The sequence below is a fragment of the Temnothorax curvispinosus genome, unplaced genomic scaffold, assembly GCF_003070985.1.
Source record: "Temnothorax curvispinosus isolate PA1 unplaced genomic scaffold, ASM307098v1 QBEX01006001.1, whole genome shotgun sequence".
Taxonomy (NCBI): Eukaryota; Metazoa; Arthropoda; class Insecta; order Hymenoptera; family Formicidae; genus Temnothorax; species Temnothorax curvispinosus.
Genome location: NW_020215781.1, coordinates 1 through 11268, shown reverse-complemented (window position 1 = coordinate 11268; position 11268 = coordinate 1). Strand labels below are relative to the sequence as shown.

General features: G+C 40.3%; 1 protein-coding gene across 1 annotated transcript; it reads right to left on the bottom strand.

The window, feature by feature from the left end:
* Nucleotides 1-2863: 2863 nt before the first annotated feature.
* On the bottom strand, nt 2864-7918 carry LOC112455301. Its single transcript, XM_025017118.1, has 5 exons — nt 7625-7918; nt 7163-7534; nt 6814-6942; nt 5772-6739; nt 2864-5582 (listed from the first exon to the last, which is right to left on the bottom strand). Exons 2-5 carry the CDS (start codon nt 7506-7508, stop codon nt 3873-3875), a joined length of 3153 nt encoding a protein of 1050 aa, XP_024872886.1. The 5' UTR covers nt 7509-7534; nt 7625-7918; the 3' UTR covers nt 2864-3872.
* Nucleotides 7919-11268: the final 3350 nt, after the last annotated feature.

The window sequence follows — 11268 nt, the reverse complement described above, 5'->3', positions numbered from 1 at the left end:
TACGTTTGTTTGTCAAGTAACAAACGGCGAATACACATGCATGTTTAAGTGCTTGTAATTCAATTCTTTCTTAATTCAATTCTTTGCATAACTATACAATGGGCATTAAGATTATTATTTGATCAATCAATGAGAAATTAAGACATCTCGTTCGAAGCGGCACATTTAATAAAGCATACATATATTTATGACACAGAGTTAGGAAGTCTCGAATAATCAAACTAATACATAACAAGCAATTTTTAAATACTCTGTTCACAGATGTGGAAATTGACAGTCTGATAGTAGTCGAAGTGCCCTTAATGTTCGACGTAAACCGACCATTCTATTACAATATTCGTTATAACAAAGGGGTATCATTCGTATCTTTATTCGAGGGTTACGTGAAAGCACCGTAAAAAGCGTAAATATATTATTCCATGAAACATATTGATCCAAATTATAAGTAGATTAATGATAGATTTATTTAATTTCAGCTACAAAAAAGCCAAGAAATGAACTCATACCAACTTTTTTAACTCAACGCGTGCAACTGTTAATAATTCATTATTCCGTACTTTCTTAAATTTCTTTTAGAAAAACCATCCTTTAAACCCTAAACGACTAAACCCATTATTTGCACGTTAATCTCACAACCTAAACTCAAATATTTGAACCTAGTCCGCTTCAGCAGTAGGCCAGGAAACGGACATTATTCACCTATACACCTACTTTCATACAACAACGCGCAACAACTAATATTAATATTCCATATAACTACAAAACATAATTCTCTCTTCTTTCTTTATCGCTACCTCTACCTTAATATTGCAACTATTTTCCTGTTTTTCAACTACATATTGATATATTAATAATTCTTTTACCTATAAGTAGATTAATGAAAAATTTACGATGTCGCTCAGCTGTTTATTTTCGTTACAGTTCTTACTTTAGCAGAATGTTTTTAGCGCTAGAAATTATAATAACGTAATTCTAAAGTCTCAAGTTTTTCAGAAAATCACAGATATTACAATATTTTGTGTCATCGCAATACATATAATGCTTTACGTTTGTTTATGAAGTGATATGTATATCAGCGAATATACATGCATGTTTATGATGCATGCTTGTATCTCAATTTATTCTTTCCATAATGATGATGCAATTATAGGTACAGTAGGCATTAGAATGATTATTTGATAGAATAATCGATCAGAAAATTAGATATTTTGCTTGAAACGGCAGATTTAATAAAACATATATTCGTGACGAACTGAAGAAGTTTTAAATAATCAAACGAATATATATAACGCGCGAGCAATCTCTTAATTCTGTTCATAATTATGAAATATATACATGCATGGCAGCTTAAAAATTAGATTCGATATAAATCAACCATTTTATTACTATAATGGCCATAATGAGAGCATATTGTTTGTATCTTTGTCAGAGAATCATGCATGTGATTGTGCAAAATTGCCGAATCAGAACATCTGCATCTGCATATGTATTTGCTTCTCTTTCTTTTATCGACTTTACCGCATTATTGGTTTAATACCATATATATCTGTGTATTTATGTTTCGAACTATCTTTTATGTAATTAAATAATTACGAGAATTATTTGGCAGTATAATCATTCAAATAAAAAGTTGATATACTTCGACAGAGCATACGTTCGTGATGTGCATACAAAGTTTTAAATAAACAAAAGCATTTGGATGCGTATCATTTGGTGCTCACAACACTCGTATGCATTATTCGTTCTTGTTTAACATTTGACAAACGACAGGCATAAAATCTAAGAGCTTTGCGAGCGTCAAGTGGAACATATCCTTTATAAAGATGTTTTAAATATTCTGTTCACAGCAATACAGATGGGTGGGGGTCCCATGGTAACAATTTGGAATGTATTTGACGTAAATCAACCGTTTTATTATTATATTCGCCACTACGAAGGAACGTTTGTCAAGAGTCAGAGACACGGTTATTATGTTCGCCTCGAAGGAACGTTTATATCTTTGTTCGAAGGTCGTATAAACGTGCCAGAAATGTAGTAAATGTATTGTACGAAAAATACTGTCAACCTAAAAATTTTTTTAACTGTCGATGTTGTATTAATTGAACATTGTTAATTCTTGTTCCATTAGCATTGCAGGCACACTGTACTAGGCGCGACCGTTGAAAACAGTGTATGTACGCGCATACCGAATGGTGATATGTAATTACATATCAAAAAGAAATATATTGTATATAATTTTATTGTATATTATATACTTTCAATTTTATAATGTAACTTTTATAATGTTGCATATTGTAATATGTATATTGTAGAGTAAAATGTAAGAAAATTTTACTGTATGTTTTTAATTTTGTAATGTAAATTGTAAGAGAAATAAAATAAATGATAAAAATGTAAAAAAAAAACGTATTGTAAATAAAAGAGGACCTTCGATCAGAATCGGCGGAGGTGGTGGTAGGTCTCTGTAGGTTGGTCTGTTTCTATCGGATGTAATCAGATAAAAATAGGTCACATACATCAAAGGATATTTTTAAAGGATTAATTTATATAAATTTTAATTTAATATATACATATATATAAAGGATTTAAGGGGTTAATAGTGTAATAGTAACTGTATGATATTAAAGCTAAATAGCGCGCATCTGTGATTGATATTTTAATAAAAATAAAATTTATTTAATAAAAAATATATATTATTGCACAAATTTTTATCTTTAAAAGTTAAAAGAAATTTAAGATTATCATTTTTCTGTCAAGTAGATTATATACGATTTTTTTACTGTTTTTTTTTCTTTTATGACAATTTCATGATAATGACGTGTTCATTCTTATATGACGTGTATAAGAAATATAAGATGGTAAGTATAGATGATATTCTTTATTGATGATAAGGCACTTGTTTATAAATGAAATTCAATTTGCACATCGCTAGTTTGGCACAAAGGCGATGAACGTGTATATGTCGCAAAATAATGAAATCGTACATATAAATTCAGGTCATGGTATAAAAATACGAGATTGCTCCCATAAGAATTCTATCCACCTAAAGATATAAGCAATAAGTTCCCTTTCTTGAATCTTGCGCGATACTTGTAGAATTGCTCGATCGATGAATTTGCTCATAATTATGCATAATATATGCATAGCGCATAAACTATATAACACAAGAGTGATAAACATTGTATAATAAGATCTAAACAATGAAAACAATCGATATAAGAAGTCTCAACAGATACCATTGCACTGTATGCTCTATTCAACTCATTAGTATGCGTAACATATTTCTACGGAATGTGTTATTCCTCAAAAATTTATACGGTAATAACGTAATCACTAAATTGTATCATTATTTATGTACTAAATTAGTATAATGTAGAAATAAACTATTAATAAGATCTACATTAATCCTTAAGTACTCGCGTTGAATCAATTAGATTCAACAAGTAATTTTTCTCCTCCTTATAAAGGAAACTGAAAAATATTGATTTGCCTGAGTGTATTATCGAAATATTTGATTCCTAAGGATTTTAAGTCTGCTTAGAAATGACGACAGTAGTATTTACTCATAATTTTCCTAATATTTATCTATAACTTTCTACTCGCTAGTATTTAAGGATTAAACAGGGTTAAACATTTAAATCGTGACGCTAATTCAAGCTTTTGATCTTTGCGATGAACTACGTAACATAAAACGATTATACTTGTTTTACGATTACCAAAATATAACGTTGATCGAAAAACAATACGTGTCATGAAGTAACAAGTGATGAGGAACCTGGCGCACACAATTGAGCAATTATCGGGAAGACTGATCGCGCAAGTAAAAAATATATAAAAAATATGTTTATGTCTTTCTGTCTTTTTCCCTGCGCTTAACTTATTCTACAATGATTAGCTGCCGCTTTGCCGAGTTTTACCGAATGAGCAGTTTCCGTCGACGCCGTGCCGTTCGATGTCAATGAGCCTCTGCGCACCACGCAAGGCATACTGGTGGTAGTGTCGAGATATTCGTCATCGTTATCCGAGTCCGTGTCCTTGTCCCTGGTCGACTTCTTCGCTAGCAGATCGTTTACATAACGCTCTATCAGGTTGCGATTCTGCGCGCTTATCGCACTATTGCCGTTACTCACCACAAAAGGCAATAGTGCTTCAGACATCTCGGTATTCTGACGCTCGATACACATTCGCTGTAGCTCGGCCAATGCCTCGTCCATAAAGCGAACATTGTTCTTGCGATCGGTCAACGGATTCTCGACGAATCCCAAAGCTCTAGATCCTCCGTCGTTCGTTTGTCTCGGTAGAGTCGCGTATTTTTGATCATTGGCATTTAACATAGTAGTGGTAAAGCCCATCGGGAACTTGGATTGACCACGCAAATCATTTTCCAACGGTCTACCGTTAGAAGCTGCCTCGTTATTGCTGCCTTGTTTCTGTTGCGCCACATCGTAACCCTTAACGAATCTTTGCGGTTCACCCGGAGGCAGAGGCGCGTTCGCCTTCGGGGCGGTGTAAGTCACGTTGTACTCAACGTCCTGGGCGTTTGGATTTACCGGTTGAACTGTAGAACGAGCTAAATTCTGCTGCGGCGGAGCGGAATGTCGCCATCTCGCGCTGTTCATCACGAGTCGCGCGAGTTGCTGAATGGTCTGCTTCGGCACCTCGGTCTCGTTATTGGCGTTCTCGGCGACGTTGAGCGGCAATTTCGCCGGGGTCGATGAGTCGCACGGCTCGCAACCAGGGTAATTGTATCGTATTGCCGAGTTCAACTGGCGCATACGCTCGTAGCTCTCACCCTGTCCGGCCAGGAGATTATCTCGCCGCACGTACTTGAGTATCTCCTTCCGCGAATTCCAGGTGCCGTGATAAGGCGGATCTTGATCGTAGACGCGACACTCGGTGTCCAAGAAAGCCGCGGTTAGTATCATGATAGGAGTGGGTTCTCGCTGCGTGAACAGCTTCCTGCGCGCCGTCAATGTCTGACCCATGTTCAGTTCCAGCCGAGCGTTTTCTATCCTCTCCTCGAGTTCGCGTTCTACCTCCAACAGCTTCGCTGTCTCGTACATCAAGCCACGCATGTCCATACGCAGTATGCCCACCTCCATAGCAATGCGTCTTTCCGCCGACGATTTCGTGCGTATGTCATTGTTGAAGGCAGGCTGAAGACCAAGCCGTTGCTGAGCCTTTACGAACGGCGACGTGGACACCGGGCCCAATTTCGACCATATCGTGCCGAGTTTTCTACCTCCTGGACTGACGGTGATCGGTGACACGACGCCGGGTCTAGTCTGAATAGGATTCTGATTGACTAACTGCACGTTCGAATTCGGGATCGTGCAAGGAACGCGACAAGGCTTCGGCGGAACTAAATCTAATTTCGGCGGGATCATTCCGGGCTTCGGTGGCGGAAGTAAAGAAGTGATCGCAGTTTCCGGCATCGGTGGTGGTGGTGGCGACTCGTTCTTGTTGAGCACTGTTGAATGAACGACGTTCAGTAAATGATCCAATCTGTTCTCGAGCCTGTTCTGTCGATCTCTGTCCACGTCGAGGAATCGCGTAACCATGTCATTCTGTGCAGTCAAGATCTGAAAAATAGTAACGTAGAATAATAAACAAATATAAAACGTATATATTACATAAGCAATAAAAAAATAGAGAGAGGATGAGAAGAAAAGAAAAGAAAATATATCAATGTAATATAAAAAAATCACATTACAAGTATAATGAAGCATTATGAAGATAAAAAAGAATATTCTAAGCGTACAATATTTTACCTTATTAACGACTTCATTCTGAGAATTAATCGCACTGAGCACAAGTTGCTCCAATTTCTGCGCCTTCTTCTTCCTGAACGGTGCGCTCGGCACTTCATCCGTATTCACGGCGCTGTCCCGCGATTTACGTTCTCCGTTCTCCGATGGAGTGGGCGAGTCCAACAAAAATTCCAGCAGCAGAGTCTCGTCGTTACAGGTCGCGTTGTTCGTCACAACAGTCGCGTCTGCCAGCATGTCCGCATTAACGGGTCGGTTGTACGTCTCGTTTAAATTATGCGTCTTGTCGTCGCTCTTCGACAGGCAAAAAGCGTCGTTTAAATTCTGCGATACGTCCGGCGACAGCGATCCGGCATTCGGCATGACGTTCGTCATGCAAGCTAGACGAGGCGCGTCTTGATACTGCCTATACATAGTCGCCAGGTTTTGCGCGTAAGTGACCCTACGCGGTTCCTGCGGCATCGCTTGATTGTCCGCGTACTGCGCACCTCGGTGCAGCTGATTTTGCTGACGCACGATATTCTCCACGTTAGGATTCTGCATCACGTTGTTCTGCATCGTTCCGTTATTGCTGGTTAAGTATTGCTGGTTAAAATTGCGCACGTTCTGCTGAAAGCCAAGCCGATTGTTCGCCGGCATGCTCTGCTGCGGCAACTGATTCCACCCGGTATAATTTTGTTGCTGGCTATTCTGATATTGCTGCATATTCTCCTGAATGATCTGATTCTGTACGTTCTGCACCGCGTTCTGATAAGGAATATCTGCGTACGGCATAGAGGCCAGTAAATTCTGCCGATATTCTTCCCGCATCGGTTTCTCGATCGGATTTATCTGTACCGCTCGATTGCCAATCTGGGTAAAACGCTCGCCAGTGTTTATGGCAACGTCTCTCGTAGGGGAAAAAACTCTGTTGTACGGCTTGGCTATTATGGTCTCGTTCGATTCGGGTGAATCCGGATACTCATTCTCGTCTGCGAAGAAGAAAAGATCATGAGACCTGGCATTGGACAAACAAGATTCTCGGTAGGGAAATAAAAGGCCTTACATCCCATCGTCCACGTGGGAGATAGAGCCTCCGTTCGTAAGAGAGACTGCATGGGTTCCTGAACTTTCAGCCTCATCTGCAGATTCTTGTTGGTCTTTACGTCCTTCGGCGGTGACTTCACAGTTGCATCTAATAACAGTCAAGATATAATATCAACAATACTCTCTTTGCACATTATACGATGTCTTTTAGGCGATCGTTCTTCTTCTCCTTCTTTCTTCATTGAAAGAAAAGAGAAGAGGAATGCTTCGAAGCATTTGTAGCATCACGTTCACCGTAGCCTTAGATGTTTTTAATATTTTAAAGCTTCGGATTGAGTTGCCCTACGACCAGCAGTCTCCGTACTCACCAACGGTGTCCACGCCGACATTGACGTTGGCGTGATGATCCAGACGCTTGCTCTTCAGCACCCGGTCGATGATCTCGTAGTACTGTTCCACGCCGGCGCGGGTGCCCACCCGCTTGGCCTCGCGATAGCACACCAGGACCTGCTTCATGCGCGACCGGCATTGCTTACCGGTGACGTTGTAGCCCTTCTTCTTCATGTAGCGGCCCACGCTCTCCCAGATCACCTGCGGCCGGGGAGCGTACTCGAGCTGCTTCTGCACCTGCCGGTCGGACCACACCGAGACCAGCAGCGCGGTGCTCTCGGGCGTCCACTTGTACTTGGCGTTGTCCCCGCTCGTCTCCGACATCGCTCGCGACCGGATGTTCGTCCGCGCTGCAACGAGATCACAGTCAGAGTCACGAGAAGACCTCCAGTCTCCCTTCCCACCGTTATCGGCGGTGTTGTGTTATCCCAAGGACTCACCTCACGCGCACGACGATCCTCGTGGAGAGATCAACAGGTCGCCCGCCGATCGTCGTAGCTCGTAATCGCGATACTCGCGATCCCAGATTGCCCAACCAGACCAGACGGATGCGCACTTGCGCCGCCCGCGCGGAGTATCGTCGCGACGGAGGACGGAGTCTCTCGGTAACCGACGGTGATTCAAATTTTAAAGGGACCGTGACCAGTACGCGCGGGGGCTGCGTGTGGTGGGAGGAGATGCAGCGCCGCAGGGGCGGATACCCGCGTGGAGTCGCGGGCGCGACGGCGCCCGGAATCGAGCCGGTCAAGCGAGGTTGAACCCGCTAATTTGTAAAAGTCATGTATCTGGCGCAATCTTAGAAACGTATTTATAAATTATTAATTTATAGAGATAAAACAAAATATCGGGATAAATATTAATACATCTAAACGCGGAACGAGGGAGAGAGGAGATCTCGTTATTCTCGTTACAGTTCGGGGTCGCGACGAAGATAAATCCGGCACTGCGCATGAGATCTTTGGGATGTCAAGTGGCGTTCGTTCACGAACGCGAAGTGAGAGTGAGTGAAAGCGAGCGAGCCGAAGTGAATCCTTTTGGGCGAGCGGCGCGCATGCGTGCCCATCGCTTTCTTCGCGCTTGACTGGGACGCTGGAACGTGGCTTTAATGACGCGGTGTAACAGGTGGTGCGACAGGTGCTACTACGTTACACGCACCACGGATCCGACCCCAACGGGAGCGACCAAGGGGGCGAATAGGGGGTCCCTTGTCCCTTCTTCAATATTCCGGTTTAATAACAGTAGTTAAATATTGACGCGCGTAAAATGTCGTATAAATCCGGTTTTATAACGCGTACTAGTTATCGTTATTATACTCATCTACACTCGTTGACGAAGAGATGACTTATAATTATAAATTCGATGTTTTATAAAGAAACATGTAAACGTTAAGCGAGTTGTTCTGAAATTATTAAAAGTATATCTGCCGTATTAATTCTTCTTTGACAAGATGAAGATTTTAAGATTTCTTTGAATGGAGATAAAATAACATCTCTTATTATGTATAAACAAGCATGAGTTTTAAGAAGTTGTCCGATTAATGGTGACACGTATAAAATATATATGTAAATTAAGTTATTCAATTTCTGTATTTTAAATTTGGTGAAATTGAAGTTTGGTTACTTCGATCAAACTTCGATTAATTTATTATTAGCGTTTTCTACCGAGAAGACTATATAATAGTGCAACACTGGTGCATTTTATTATTCCAATGTGAAAATCAGTTCTTAAGTCAGTGTTTAATATTTTGACAAAAATTTGACAAATTTTAAAACATAAATTAAATATCACAGAATTATTAATTTTTATTAAAAAAATAGAATAATTAATTTTTTGTTTAACGTACATATATGCAAAAATATTAGATCTGGAACGACAAATAATAGCTGCAAATTCTGCTTTAATTTAAACAATTTGGTTGAATTATCGAAGTTTGCCCGAATAAATTGCTGTTAATCTTTATTTCCCTGAATTTCCTCCATTTGAAGTGATATGATTACAGCGTCAAAATGTAGCTGGAAAACAGGTGCACGCTAAAAAAATTAATAGATCATGATGTTATTCTTAACTCACTATTGATCGCTTCTCTTCTCTCGCGAGCGGAATAGATTCAAAAATATATGACAATAATTTAACAAGATCGCTCGTCTTGTCTAATCTGAAAATATCGGAGTAAAATAATTAAAGATTATTTGACGACAATATTTGACAAGGAGTTACTCAGGTTAAAATTCCGATTCCAATTTTATAGTCCGACGTGCATTGTATACGTTGAAAAAGAAAACAATTGTGCGTCTTTTATTGCATCGTTCTTTTCTTATCGTCATTTTTACGACGAATTACGCACGCGCGACGCCACGCACAAAGCGGAGTCGACCAATCAGAGCGCGGGCCACCGCGTGATGCGTTTGGGAGCGCAGCACGTTCAAAAAACGTCGCGCTTCGAAAAAGAAGGGACAATCGTCATATCGTCAACGGTCTGGCGGGAACGGACAGGAACTTTCTGGAGTGGATGAGCACGTTGCATCGGTTGTGTGCATGGTTTTCGACCGTCTGCGTCTCATCCGGCGTCGGAGATCGCTGAGCGGGTGCTCGGCGAACGGATCGCTTGAGGAGTGCCAATTCTCAACGGCGGGTCCACGAGGAGGTCGAACCGGTGGAATCTCGCGGGGACAACGGCGTCGTGGCGATAGGATTTGAAACGGCGTGATTGCGTGCGGTCGCTCTTCGTTTAAATGAGCTGTCGATCAACGTCGCGGAAGGCATGGAAAGCATGGAAAGCGTGGAAAGCGACACGATCGACACGGCGAAGGCTCGACGAAGAAGAGCGTCGGAGACGGTCGATGAACACCAAGCCAAACGTTCCAAGCGCACCGAGGATGGCGAGGAAGTGGTGCAGAACGGAGAGGTACCTTGGCACATCAATAACAATTGTCCCAGCTAGTCGAACAAGCATAAAATTAATTGAACATTCAACTTTGAAACGTCAAATTTTACCTAAATCCTGGGGAGGATTGTTGGAAGGCTACGAGGGCTTGGCATAACCTAGATTCACCCTGACCCTGCATTTTGTAATTTTTGTATGAATGGATCAATCAATTTCATTTAGGATTATCGTAATCTTTCTGAATATGTTTGATATAGCATAAAATCAATTGAACGCGTAGCTTTGAAACGTTAAATTTGACCTAAATCCTTGGGAGGACTATTAGAAAGCTACAAGGGCTTGGTATTGACCTAGGATCATATTAGCCTTGCGTTTTATAATTTTTGTGTAAATGGGTTAATTTTATTTCGGATTACTGAAATCTTTCTGAATGTAGCATTTGATATAGCATAAAATCAATTGAATTATAAGCTTGAAAACATCAAATTTTATTTCAATCCTTAGAGGATTAGTAGGTCGTTTTTGTTGTACTTCTGAACTAGCGTGATAAGTTAGAATGAAACAAATATATTTTCTTTCATTCTAACGATTCTAACCTATTGCACTAGTTCAGAAGTGCAGAGGAAACAAACAGGTTTATTGTAAGGCTATTAAGGGCTAGACTCTAACCTAGGTTTATACTGGCCTTGTATTTTATAAAGTGCATCTCATTTTACCCACAATGTGCATGATATAATATATTATTTATCCTTGTTTAACATTCGTTAAACAACAAGGATAAATGATGCATTGTGTACATCATGGTGAAACAAAATGCATCCATAATCATGTTGTTTGTTACAGTATACAGCTGGAAAGGTGAAAAAGATTCGCCTTGTTAATTTCATGTGTCATGATGCCTTAGAGATAACGTTAAATGAGAATGTTAACTTTATTGTGGGACGCAATGGCAGTGGCAAGAGCGCTATATTAACTGCATTGACTGTTGGACTCGGTGCGAGAGCAAATGTTACAAGCAGGGGAACTTCTGTTAAAGGTATTATTATATTATGTGTGTTTCTTTTTTTGTATTGTATTGTGGTACAATTCAATAATTGTTGGCTATAATGTTTTAGAGTTTATAAAGAAGGGCAGGAACTCGGCTACTGTTGAAATAACATTAGTTAATAAAGGAGACACTGCATACAAGCCTGACATTTA

Coding starts and splice junctions, on each gene's coding strand:
- LOC112455301 (XM_025017118.1), bottom strand. CDS start 7,508: ATGTCGGAGACGAGCGGGGACAACGCCAAGTACAAGTGGACGCCCGAG. Junction 6,943..7,162: donor TGTCGGCGTGGACACCGTTG/GTGAGTACGGAG, acceptor GACTGTTATTAG/ATGCAACTGTGAAGTCACCG. Junction 6,740..6,813: donor TCCCACGTGGACGATGGGAT/GTAAGGCCTTTT, acceptor TCTTCTTCGCAG/ACGAGAATGAGTATCCGGAT.